The sequence below is a fragment of the Heptranchias perlo genome, chromosome 4, assembly GCF_035084215.1.
Source record: "Heptranchias perlo isolate sHepPer1 chromosome 4, sHepPer1.hap1, whole genome shotgun sequence".
Classification (NCBI taxonomy): Eukaryota; Metazoa; Chordata; class Chondrichthyes; order Hexanchiformes; family Hexanchidae; genus Heptranchias; species Heptranchias perlo.
In genome coordinates, this window is record NC_090328.1 from 46037809 (window position 1) to 46051069 (window position 13261).

Consider the following 13261-nt stretch of genomic DNA (forward strand, 5'->3'; position numbering starts at 1 on the left):
CAGCATGCTCAATGAAATCTTGGTGGTTGGGAAGGGTGTGTCCATCAGCAGAGGAACTCCTCCTCACCCACTCCCTCCAGCTGAGCTAGTTTCCCTGCCTTTTCTCCCCCCTGTCCTCTTGCCAGTTTCCCCCTCCCTCCCATCTGCTTAGTTCCAATTATGCCTCCGTCCACTCAATTGCTTGACCTGAATATTGTACTTGGTCTTGACTCCAAATGTGCAACACTGCAGGAGATCAACTGGTGGATGAGTGAAAAATGGTGTGGTACTGAACCATAGACCTGAAAGTTCCCAGATTTGATCTCTGCACTGAGCTGCTTATTCTCAGATTAAAACCATGGATGGGGGAAAACAAATTGGTCAGGATCTGCACTATTGACTCTCACACAGTAAACTTGGCAGCAACCATGTGTAGATGTCAGGTGAGAGCAGGACTGGCCTTGGTTGTAAGACCACTCACGTGCCAACATAAATTATCCAGATTCACAAAGGAAAGATGTCTATTTGAGCAAGGTATCAGTGTGCTACTAGCACCTGTAGATCAGCATGTCACCACCTATAGAAGGGAGACAAACTGCAGTGGTGGGGGTAGGGGAGGAAGGAAAACTACAATTCAGAGGTGCTCCTTTACAAAAATGTGCCATTCGCAATGCAAGCTTCATAACTATCTCATGCTGTCAATGCTTCTGGTTTGCAATAGTAAGAATTTTCATAATTCAGATAGTCAATTCTCTAAAATAAAATAAATTACAACTCACACCTTCACTACATAGAATGTTTCTTTTTAAAATCAAACTTATCATACCTAATTAAGTTAAGGAAGTACCTTAGTTTTTGTTCGTAAGCACAAGATGAGCTCAGAGCTAAATGACCTTTCTTACCTTTGTTCTGCCCGCATATAATATTTTTGGGTATAATTAATAAGGCCTTGGAGTTCCCACGTCTCAGCCAGGTTAGGATAAGAACCTGTAAGATCTGTTGCAATCTATCAGGCATATGGAGGGAAAAAAAAAAATCATCTTTTAGCAAAGATTCAAAATTCTGCTACATATCTGTGTAATATAATTAGATTGTTGCTGATGGAAAGAAACATCAGCAAAAACCCTAAGATCGCAGTTTAATATAAATCACTTTACTAGAATTGTAGCACTAAAATCAAAATTATTTTTTCCCCTATTTGCTAGAAATAAAATGCAAGTATTCAAAACAGTAGGTTAGTTACATTTGCGAAGTGAAAATAATGTTGACAACTGTCAGAACATTAACATCATGTGCATTTGCATTTCATTTAATAAGCAATTTAAAGCACACACTAACCTGAGATGCTTGTTTTATCAGACCCTTGTTCAAATAAGCTTGGCCTTTCATAGCAAGTACTACTGGTTCACTGGTGTTAGGAAGCTGGAAAGGTACCAACATCCACAGTATTACACAAAGATCAGAAAATTGCTTTCTAAACTACCGGTAAGATTTCAATTTCTACTCTGGACAAAGTAATTCCTGCTCAGCTTGCAGAAACAGAATTCACAGAGTTATTTCTGAGTTCATAAGAAGTAGAAGAATCAACACAAAGTGATTAGAAAACCTCCCTTAAGTATGTGAACTGTAAGAAAATATTAGCAGTAAATCAAATGAATTATAGAACATAAGTGGAACCTATTAGTCGAATACTAAATTCTGCTGTTTAATTTGAAGTACAACACAGATGACCAGGATTCAGCATCATTATGATCACACACAGCCATGTCACCCAGTCATGTGTTCATGGCTAAGCAGAAGTTAGAAAAGACTAATATATTAAACCAGAAAGGTTAAGACAGAGTTCCCGAAAAGCCTAAAATTTCAAGTACAAGTCCTGTTTCGATAAAAAAAGCTGCAAAAATCCAGTTCTGCTTCAAGAGATCTACTGGGTAAGCAATCTGATCTTTCCACCGTGCCAGTAATCTTCTACAAAACTTCTGGATGCAATTTATATTAACATTAATAGTAAAAGCATCAGGACTTCACATTAGAAACACAATGTCGGACTTTAATCTGTAAGAATGTCATACCTGTTCCAAGATGCCAAAGGCTTTCTCGGCATTATTTGGGTCGCCAGATCTGACCATAGCTTCTGCTTGCAAATGAAGCAACTTGTTTTTTTGCGGAATGTTACCATCACGGACACTGCTTTCCAACAATTTCAGACCTATAGGCATTAATCACAACCAACACAAACTGAAAACTCAAGGGAATTTCAGCTCCTAATTTGTCTCCAGTGACTACATATATAAAAGTTTTAATATTGTATCAGCAAATTTACAGCTGGAACTTAATTAGATCATTTTCAACCACAAACACAAGGAGTGTTATGAATTTTATTTGTCTCTGTACGCACAGGTAGTGCAGCACCTTGGCGCATCAATATGTTGAACCAAGCAATTTTAGAACATGGATTACTGCTCAGTATCATCCACTTGCACATTGGAGAGATTCCTTTTAGGATTGGAGAGTGAAGAAATGGGGACATGAATCAGACGGTTACTCTCATGCAGCTTCTAGAGGCCAGTCTAGTGGCTCTGGTGGTGCCAGGTCACTTGCTGTCTTCTTGATTATGGTTAAAGTATGAAACAAAGAATCAAAATAACGCAAGTGGGCAACACAAAAATTCCAACAGAATACATTGTGATAAATATATTTTTTTTTAAACTGAACAGTACCAACAAACCTGTAACTTTAAACACAGCTCAACTTAAAAAAACACAAAGATACAAGTCGAAAAATTTTAAAACAGACATATCAATTCTATCTTCTCATCATCTAACAGGTTTTTAAATTTACATTGAAGGAGTGTCTTTGAGCAAGCAGAATAAACCATGGGAAACAATGGAAACAATGATCATGACTCAGATCTAGTTTCAATTATTTTCCTGAGGGAAGTTTTCAAGGAAACAGAGGAAATTTGGCAAGAGGAAGAGAAACTATTATTGGTTGGGATCATTTGAAATTGTTCAAATATTCGGATAAAATGGCAAACGGCACAATGAGGAAACAACGTTGTTCATTTCCAGAGAACAGGCAGTACCTGACAAGTGATTTTGGGGGGGGGGGAAAGAGGGGAATGGCAGATCAGAAAATCTACCTCTGTCAGCAACAAGGCTGAGAATAGGCCTTTAGCCCATGTTTTCACATGAGATTTCTTTCTCATGTGAAAACAAAAAAAAAAAACTGGTTCTCATGCTGGAAAGGGTGCCACCAACAGCTCAGTTGGTGGCACCCTTTCCAGCATGACTGGTAGGGAAAATATCAAGGAACGAGAACAAACAAAAAGTGAAATTTGTAAATGTGTGCATATTTGCCACACAGACAGAGTCATAGCAACTTTAAATGGATCATAACAATAGATATTTGAAAGGGAACATATGCCTCTTTTTCTTAGAGAGAAAAAAAGAGAAAAAGTCTGAGACAAAGATACAGACAATGAGAGAAAGCCTGAAAGGGAAACAGAAAATTGAGCATTGGAGACAAACAGATAATTACAGGAAGAGGAAAAAAGTTCAATTTTATCCACCACTATGGGAGATCAATTAGTATATGCTTATTTTTTTAGGCAAACTGAAGAAAATGTCCTACCCTGCCTGCAAGAGCTAATTGTTTCTTCATACTTGTGCATCCGGAGCTGGATCTCTGCTAGATAAAACCAAGCTATAACTGCTGAACGTTCCTGTTTTAACCCTGTAATGCAAATAACAGTCCTCTCAGATCTCATATAAGGCAAAGCAAACAACAGGCAAAAGGGAAAAAAACACCAGTTTCAATCATGTTTATCTGTTTAGTGGCTAGTGCATATATGTACCAGAATGCAAAGTAGATCATAGCAGCAACCATACATAGTAAAATACAGTTATACAGCCTCACTTTTTTTGAAGCAGATTGCCAAAAGATACAATTATAGACTGCCACCTAACACAATGAATAATGACTCAACTGAAGCATGCAAAGAGAAAATAAATCTGATTGAACAGTAAGTACAGAAATGGACTTGGCACTAGACTCTGGGGTGGGGGAAAGGAATGGTCTATGTAGGTTTATGTACCTGTCTGCCAAATGGAGTTTTTGTCTCCCAGAGCTGTGGGATTCTGAAGAGTACACAAGGCATGACACCTTTTCTTTATCATTCCATTCTATTCTAATTTGTAAAATATTGCTACTTAAGAATCAACATTGCAAAATGTTTCAAATTGTTATTTGTATTAATGATCATTAGAATATCCAATCACACCACACCCCAAACTACATTTGAAATTCATTCCAATTTGTTATAAATACATTTTATGACTTTTATATTTTATTTGAGGTGAACTCGCTTGCTCATTAAAAGCATACTATGTCAGCGCTAGAGAACGAAATACATTTCCACTTATATACCTTACAAGTTATCTGGAAGGAACCCAGATCATCAGAGCCAGCTTTCAACTCTTGATGCTGCAGGCAAACTTTCTGACTGCACCACTACAGACAGGGCAATTGAACCATGCAGTCAGAAGGAGGCTTGTAACATTGGTAGTTGATACATGCGATCCAGATGCCCTCGAGATATATCAAGGAACTTGTACACAGTAAACTTGGGACACCCAGTCCCGGGTACCTACACCAGGCACTCGCAGATTAGATATGGCATAACCAGATTGGGCAGAGTATGGAGAACTGTGCACTGACAGCTTGCTTTAACCCCAACCATTTTCATTTTCCATTTCACGCACGAGTCACCCTCTCTAAATGAACCTTCCAATTTAGTGTTTGTGTGCTGACTTCAGACAGTTTTGTGCTCAGAGCCAGTATCCATTAGAAACTGGGCTGAAACTGGTCAAACTCATTTCAGGGAGAACCCTTACAGCTGGTAGACCACATTCATTCATAAATCTGGAGTGATACAAACCCAGGGCTCAGAGTGAAAAGGAAATGTACCAATGCAGAAGCCTAATAGTCAACACAATCTACAGGTCAATTGTAAGCACAAAAGTCTACATTCAGATATTAACTTTTGCTTGATTAGCCATTCTTAATTTTAAAAAAAGCATGAAAAAAGTGATCAGATACATTTTTAGAGGATTGATGAACCAGAGAGACATTATAAATGATGTATTACATTTGTCTAAGATTTCTTCTTATCACACAAGCACAATTCCCCAAGAAGAGTCGCCCCCTCTAAAAAATAAATACCTTCAGTAAGGTTCTTTGCTGCTTCTTCATATCTCTTTTCCTGCATAGCTTTGATCCCAAGTCCAATAAGGCCTGGCCCATTTGTTGGGTCCATTTTATTAAGTCTTGTGAAACACTGCATAGCCTCTTCACTAAAGCACTCTGTTTAAAACGAGAGGATGGTGTATTAACAGAATCCTTCAGTAATGCACAGGTTAATCACCACTGCAAATTGGATAGAAAGATTACACCTAGTAGTGTCATTCTCATTCTTCAAATAAAGGCATCCTCTATACACAGAAGTTTGCCAGTAACAGTATCCATGGCAAGATCCTAAAGTGTGTGGAGGACACTAGGACTGAAAAACAAATATGTGTTGCACATTAGCATGTTTAGAAATAACACACCTGCAAAAGTACTAATTGATTAAAGCAATGCATCACTAAACACAATCAAAGTGTTGGACACCATTCAGTTAAAATTTGCTGATCTAGAAGTTTTTCAGCACAACTTAACCTGGAATACTTTTCTGTAACCCACACAATGTATCCTGTATTTATTTTCAAGATAAAACCTATAAGAAACAGTTCTGGATCAATAATTTGCATTCCTACTCTTTCCAAAGTATTTTAGCTTTTATGAATGGAGGAGATGTCATTTCTATCATCAAGATGAGAAGTGCCAGTGTTCGCGAATTGTGCTCCCTCCCACATTTTGCACTGTGTGTCAACGCCATGCACACAGATTAATCTAGCATTTGCCAGTTCTCTCTGTTCTATCTCAATAATGCTCCTTAATCCCAACCACAAGACAGAGGGGTTAATAACCAGGGGGCAAGATTTAAAGTAGAGGAGAGCTGAGGAAAAATGTTTTCAACTAGAGGGTGGTAGGAGTTTGGAACTCACTGTCAGGAAGGATGGTAAAGGCAGAAACCCTCATCGCATATAAAAGGTGTTTGGATGTGCACTTGAAGTGCCACAGCCTACAAGGGTACGGACCAAGAACTGGAAAGTGGGATTAGGCTGGATGGCTCTTTTTCGGTCGGCACAGGCCTCCTTCTGTGCTGTAAATTTCTATGATTCTATGAGTATCTCCTGCGGTATCAGTATGAATTTCTTCACTTCTCACACTATCGATCCTTATTTTCTCTCTGTGAGAGATTTGCAATTTGTGTCAAAGTATGGGCAATTTTATGCTGTGGAGAGACATCTTAGCCAAATCCCTGTACAAAAAATTCTAATACTTTGAAACTATAAAAATAACTACCTGTCTGGATAAAATGCATGCCGAGTACTTCTAGTGAAGATGATGAATTAGGATACTGGGCTATCAAAACTTCACAAGCTAGTTTTAGCTTGTCTTCTTCATGGCGCAGCTGAAACAAAAGAAGTTAAAAAAAATATATACTTCTACTTTCATAAACCTGAGCCTTTGATGTTATACTACTTTAATAAAAGTAAAATAAAGCATTTTCTAAGTAATGTATTCAGTTAAGTTGATGTTGGCACCTTAAAAAAATTGGAAATTAATTATTTTTTGCATAATAACGGACTGCAGCAGTTCAAGAAGACGGCTCACCACCACCTTCACAAGGGCAATTAGGGGTCGGCAACAAATGCCGGCCTCGCCAGCGACGGCCACATCCCATGAACGAATAAAAAAAATAGCAAAGGCATGCTTACAAGTACAATACTATTTACATCCCACTGAATTCCTATATACCAGTGCAGTATTTATCAAACTTTTTTGTGTAAGGGATCATTGCAAATATTGAGGCATTTCCAGGGATCACCTGCGAATACTGACATTCAGAGACACACTGTCTTAACTTCCAAAGGACAGTGTCAGCTCCGAAAGGAAAACACCATCACTGCTGAACATATTTTCTATTACACAGCAAAAATAAATGACATGCTAATATGAATTCTTAGGACACTATTTTCATGATGCATCATAAATCCTCTCAGATTTCCAGACCCAAGTTTGAAAATCTATGTGTGAGTATTATAATGTGCAGCAGAAACCATAATTACTTTTGCTACTTTCTCTTTCAGTGATAAGATTTTAGTGATGAGCAAGCTTACTTTTGATAGAAATTTAATATAGTCAGTAGAAAGCTTCTGATGGTTATCACTTGGAATCTTGTCCAGGGAGGAAAGGACATTTTCAAAAGCAGTTATCAACTACACAAAAAAAAGAGAATTAGCAATGCATTATCAAAAAAAAGAACTTGCATTTATATAACATCTTTCTCAACCTCAATGTCCTAAAGTGTTTCACAGCTAATGAAGAACTGTTGTAATGTAGGCAAACACAGCAGCCTAATTTCACACAGCAAGGTTCCACAAACAGCAATGAAATAAATAACCTGATAATCTGTTTTAGTGGTGTTGAATGAGGGATAAATGTTGGCCAGGGCACTGGGAGAACTCCCTTGCTCTTCTTCAAAAAGTACCATGGGATCTTTTACATCCATGTGAGAAGACATTCAGGGCTTCGGTTTAATGTCTCATCCTAAAGATAGCACCTCCAACAGTGCAACACTCCCTCAGTACTGCACTGAAGTGTTGGTCTAGATTATGTGCTCAAGTCCTGGAATGGGGCTTGAACCCAAGAACAGCATTCTGACTCTGAGGCAGGAGTACTACCACTGAGCCGAGGCTGAAAGGGCACTTACAACTCAAAAAATATTTTTCAATAACTAGTTACTTTAAAAAAAATTAAATCCTTTAATTCCTGATTAGGGTTTTTAATTCTAAAAAATTACTTTTCAAACACTATGTTATAACATCAGAATCAGATTTACTTTCACCCTCCTGAAGCAGGTCTTTGGACCCCATCTGAAAATAATCTTTCTAAATTGTACAATTTATGGAGTTTGCTGGTTAAAGTAAAACTGATTTTTTTGTCATTGTAATAAGTCACAGAGGCTTTACCTCTGACTCATTACAATGACAAAAAAAAAATTAGGTTTAGCTAGGGTTGCCAACTCTGGTTCGATGTATTCCTGGAGATCCAATCACGTGCCATGCAATCATACAACATCCAATCACACGACATCTGCCCACAATTTGCAAATGTTAATGCCTTATTGTCCCACAGTTTTCCATGCAACCTACACAAGTAGATGATGCATACAATTTGTAAATCTTGGACTGTAATTTAATTTTTGTTTGATTTTAAAACTCAAATGTCGATTACATAAGAGAGTAAATACTCTTTCAAAATCAGAGAAACAGCGTTGTTAATCAAGCTGTACAATTTCAATGCTATGGTTAAAGTGGCCACTCGAGAAGTTCAAAATGAGTATTACTGCAGGCGAGTACCGATTGGCCAAATTTCTGCCGGTATAGCTGAAGAAATCCTATCATCTAGACCAAACTCACCACGAGAAACTGAAGTAGTTTAGCATTCATATTGGTTATCATTAAAATAAAAAGTGGCAAGATTAACATCCCGATTTCTAAAAGAGGAAAACACCCTGGTAAATTGCCAATCAAATTTCAACAGAATAGCGCTTTCAAAGATGGGGGTTTTCTCTCCCACAGCTACCTCTCACAATGTCAATCAGGGTGGCATCAGAAGAGGGCTCAGGAAAAAGAGTCAGTTTTATCATTCAGATATCACAGCACTAAGAACAACAGACTGACCTTTCCTAAATGCCTGCTCATTTGGCCATTTAAGCCATTTGTAGTATCTTCAAGAAAACCTTTGTCTCCTTTTCCCAAGAGTAAAATTTAAACGCTCCTCTACAATTGTGAAATCGTCTTTCTTGAAATGTAACATTTTCCTATGACATTATATTAAAGTATATTCAGTGCATTCAGTGGAATTTTTGGTATGCAAGGTTTCAACTGACTACTTATTTCTGTCAACAGAGTGTTGTTGAATGAAGAAAAACAACTTGCTAAATTCAACAGCCGACATACGAAGAGCCCGTTCTACGACTGCGCGCCAGTTTCCTCTAAAATAACAGGGCGTATTCTAGCACGCATTGCATGCTGGGTAGGGACACCACCATTAAGCCCCAGAATTGCAGAACGGATCTTTTTAAGATTGGGGCTCGGGATAATTGCATTGGAGCAGGGAATCAATAAATAAAACTAATTATTACTGAGAGTTCCCTGACCATAGTTCAGGCCCGTCTCTGACCTGCGGGAAGTGAAAGTGCACAGGGAATGTAAAGTACTTTTCTCCTGGGTTTCCAATCCGGGAAACCAATCCTCCATTCCGGAAGGGTTCGCAACCCTAGTTTTAGTTGCTGTACCAAATGGTTGGTGCTTCAATTTTATAAACTGTAACCACAAATTTCAATTCTGTACAACAAAACAACTGAATTAAGTTTTCTTTTAAAAGATAAAATTTTCATATTTTATCCCCTGGGAGGAAAATTAAAATGAATACAAGATTTTTAATTTATTTCTTATAACTCTCAGTATATTATTCATTTGAACATTCATTAAATATGATTACTGATAACAAACTTATTAACACGTATGAGGTGTCTTTACCAGTTGTTGGGTCTCATTATCCTGACACTCTACTTTGTCTACAAGTAACTGGATCATCTTCTTCCACAATTGATGCAATTCTTCTTTACCAGCTCCATCTTGTTGTTTTAGCTGTATCAATCGACTCCATGTTTTGGCAACCTGCAACAAAGACGTTACCAGGGATGAGGGGATTACCGTTAAGAGGAGAGACGTGAGGAGTTAGGGCTATTTCACTAGCATTGAGATTAAGAGGTGATGATAAAAATGTGCAAGATTATGAATGGTTATGATTTGGTAACTGTTTGCACCAGTTAAGAAGATGGTAACAAGGTTACACTAATTTAAGATAATCATAAAAAGAATTAATGGGGAGGTTAGAAGATGATTTCTTTAGAGCTTAGAATGTGGAATTCTCTTTCTCAAATAATTGTTGAAACAGGTCCAAAAATTATTTTAAAAGGGAATTAGGTGGCTGCATGAAAAACAGAAATTTTGAAGCACATGGAGAGTGAGCGAGATTAGACTAGATGGCTCAAATTGAAAAGCACCGGAGCAGACTTGATAGGCCTAATGGCATGTTTCTGTGCTGTAATGTCCTATGAAGAGGACGACAGTAAACTATAACTTGCTTGGAAAAGATGCAGTTTCCCAAAATACTTTAACAACAAAGTAAACTTGGACCATTGCCTACTCATTTTTAAATTCTCCAGAAGTTCTACACTCAGAAAATAAAAAAGTATAACAGAGTCTTTACTTTGTAGTTAATGAACAGTAGACAGTGGTAACAGCATTTTAAGAACCAATCCTGTCTCAATTGGAAGTAGGTAGCTGGAATTGAATTATCTTTATGTGCCTTAGATAAAGACAAAAGGAGGCAATAGTAGCTGCCCTCGACGTCAAGACAGCATTCAAAAGAATATGGCATCAAGGAGTCTCAGCAAAAGTGAGGTCAATGGGGACAAAAGGAAAACTTCCATTGGCTAGACTCAAACCTGAAGCAAAGGAAGATGGCTGTAGTTGTCGGAGGGCAGTCACTGCACCCACAGGATATCGCTGCAGGAGTTCCTCAGGGAAGTGTCCTTAGCCCAACTATCTTCAGCTACTGCATCAATGGTCTTTCCTTTCACCATAAGGTTAGAAGTGGGCTATTGGTGGACTATTCCAATGTTCATCTCCATTCACAACTCCTGCGATAATGAAGCAGCCTATGCCAGCAGGACCTAGATAAGATCCAGGCTTGGGCAGATAAATGGCACATAATATTCCTAATACCTTTGTGTGATAATGACCATTTTGAACAAAAGAAACCCCAGCTGTCTCCCCAACCTTCAGCGATATCACCATCACCGAGTGCCCCTCCATCAACATCTGGAGGTCACCGCTGACCAGAAGCTTAATTGGACTAGCCATATCAACACCTTGGCTATAAGACCAGGGCTGATGCTGGGTTCTGTGCTTATCTCATGATCTCTCAAAGCCTCTCCATAGTCTACAAGGCGTAATTCAGGGATGTGATGGAGCACTCACCATTGGCCTAAATGGTCATAATAACACTAAAGAAGCTTGACACCATCCGGGATAGAACAGTTCACCCGGTCGGCCTCTGTTACTGGACTCAATATCCACACCCTCCACCACCGGCACATTGTGGCAATTCACCAAACTTACTTCAACAGCATCTCCCTCCCCTGTGACCTCTCCAACTAAGAAGGACAAGAGTAGCAACATTGTGGGAATACCATCACCTCCACGTCCCCCTCCAAGTCACACATTATCCTGACTATGTCATATATTGCAGTTCCTCCATGGTCATTGGATCAATATCCTGGAATTTCCTATCTACCACCACCATGGAAGCACTATCACCAGAAAGACTACAGCAGTTCAAGGAGAAGGCTTAACAATACCCTCTCAGGAGAACTAGGTATGGGCAATAAACGTGGCCTCACCAGCGCCACAAACATCCTGAAAACAAATAACCAATCACAAGAGCAATAGTGAGTAAGCGAGGATGTGAGAGGAACACTATTTTCTGCAAGCATTTTATGCTGATCGTCCCAATGTACTATAATAGTGATGCTCCATAACAAAGTAGAAAATGCACTTAAAACTATTTCTATCCTTGGACCTCTAAATGTACTCACCTCTCGATATTTCTTTTCTTGATGATAGAGATCAACTAACTTTAGGCAGACTTCATGCCATTTTTGCTTATCGGAACTACAAAATGGAAAAAAGATATTTAAAATTATATGTTGTGCAAACAAATAATCAATCAATGGAGCACATGAAAATAAACTGCACCAGCATTTGAATCTGGTTGGGGGGGTGGAAAAGAGAAGGAAATTGGAATTATAATATGGACTACAACGTTCAGCTCATAACACCATCAAATACAGTTTCCAACTAATGTACAATCCATAGTATAATTTAAAAATCCTCTTCCTATACTGTCAAATTTAACCAAGTTCTTGCAATGAAACTATTACAGGGAGGTCCACGTTGTTTTTTCCTCATAACATGCTTCAAGGGCAGAATCATTTTCTCACCCACATGCCATAGAAGAACGTAAGCTGCGTGAATGTTTCCCCATCCCCACATTGAAAACTTCATGCCATCATGAGCTACAATAAGTATGATTGTTTTCCAACCTTCTGTAACACATTGAAAGAATTGGTCATAACATAAGCCAGTTCACATGGGTAAATTCAGCCAGTTTGCACTGTGGGACAGACTAGGTAAAAAACTGATTGTACAATTGTGAGATCTTCTACATATACAATTGTTACAACGTCATCTTTGCAACTTATTATTCTGGCCACAGACCTTCCCAGGTAACGAGGGACGATCTCATGCCAGCAAAAACAAAAGCACACTGCTGTAAAGGTGGGCAGAAAGTTCAGAATCGAAATGTTGAATCTGATGCCACACACTTGGGTGGCAGCAATTTGCTTACACTATCACTTTACTTCTGGAGGCATAAGCTGAAACTATACCTGAAGAGATTTCAGCACCCGTGATCACGTTGCTACTATATCATTTGTCTAGCAGAGTATCTTCTGGTTGGCAGAGATAACTTTGTACGGTAAACTGAGCATTTATTACAGAACTGTCCCGGAAGACAAACTTGTAATATAATACCCCATTTACATTCCAAGATCATTCAGGTGCAGTTCACAAAGCCATGTTTGTGACTTTCCCGTTCTGGCCACAGACCATTCCTAATGTTGAGAGAAGGCCAGTAATGCCTGATATTTCAACCTACTTGTGCAGTCCGCGAGTTCAGGCTACCCATACAGGACAACTTTCCGTCTTGGGGGAAGGTCCAGAAGCCAGAATGGTATTTGCAAATGTAACTTTAGAACAACCGCACATGCATATGGCAGATGTTCCTGCTAGTCTGTGAATTCACCCCACAAGGTAAACAGGGGAATCTGAAACACTGGCAATTGAATTATATTGCTTCCTTTGGAAATAGTTCTGCAAAATAAATGGGGCAAGTAATATTAATAAATCAGGAGCAACAGGCCAGTAATCAGATTTGCCAGCTGATTCCATGGCAAAAAGTAAATGTAGAGAGGCTTCAA

The 13261-nt window shown here is 38.7% G+C and overlaps 1 protein-coding gene across 3 annotated transcripts in view; it reads right to left on the bottom strand.

The window, feature by feature from the left end:
• skic3 (SKI3 subunit of superkiller complex) overlaps positions 1 to 13261 on the bottom strand; it is a 117044-nt gene that overhangs the window by 89668 nt on the left and 14115 nt on the right. For 2 of the 3 annotated variants that reach the window (XM_067982857.1, XM_067982858.1), the window contains exons 5-13: positions 11819 to 11894; positions 9693 to 9833; positions 7266 to 7364; positions 6448 to 6556; positions 5203 to 5343; positions 3613 to 3714; positions 2052 to 2188; positions 1318 to 1401; positions 882 to 985 (exon numbers count right to left, since the gene is read on the bottom strand). In XM_067982857.1, coding sequence (XP_067838958.1) covers positions 882 to 985; positions 1318 to 1401; positions 2052 to 2188; positions 3613 to 3714; positions 5203 to 5343; positions 6448 to 6556; positions 7266 to 7364; positions 9693 to 9833; positions 11819 to 11894 — 993 coding nt within the window. The remainder of the gene's footprint in view (positions 1 to 881; positions 986 to 1317; positions 1402 to 2051; positions 2189 to 3612; positions 3715 to 5202; positions 5344 to 6447; positions 6557 to 7265; positions 7365 to 9692; positions 9834 to 11818; positions 11895 to 13261) is intronic. The other variant, XM_067982859.1, reaches the window with a different exon arrangement.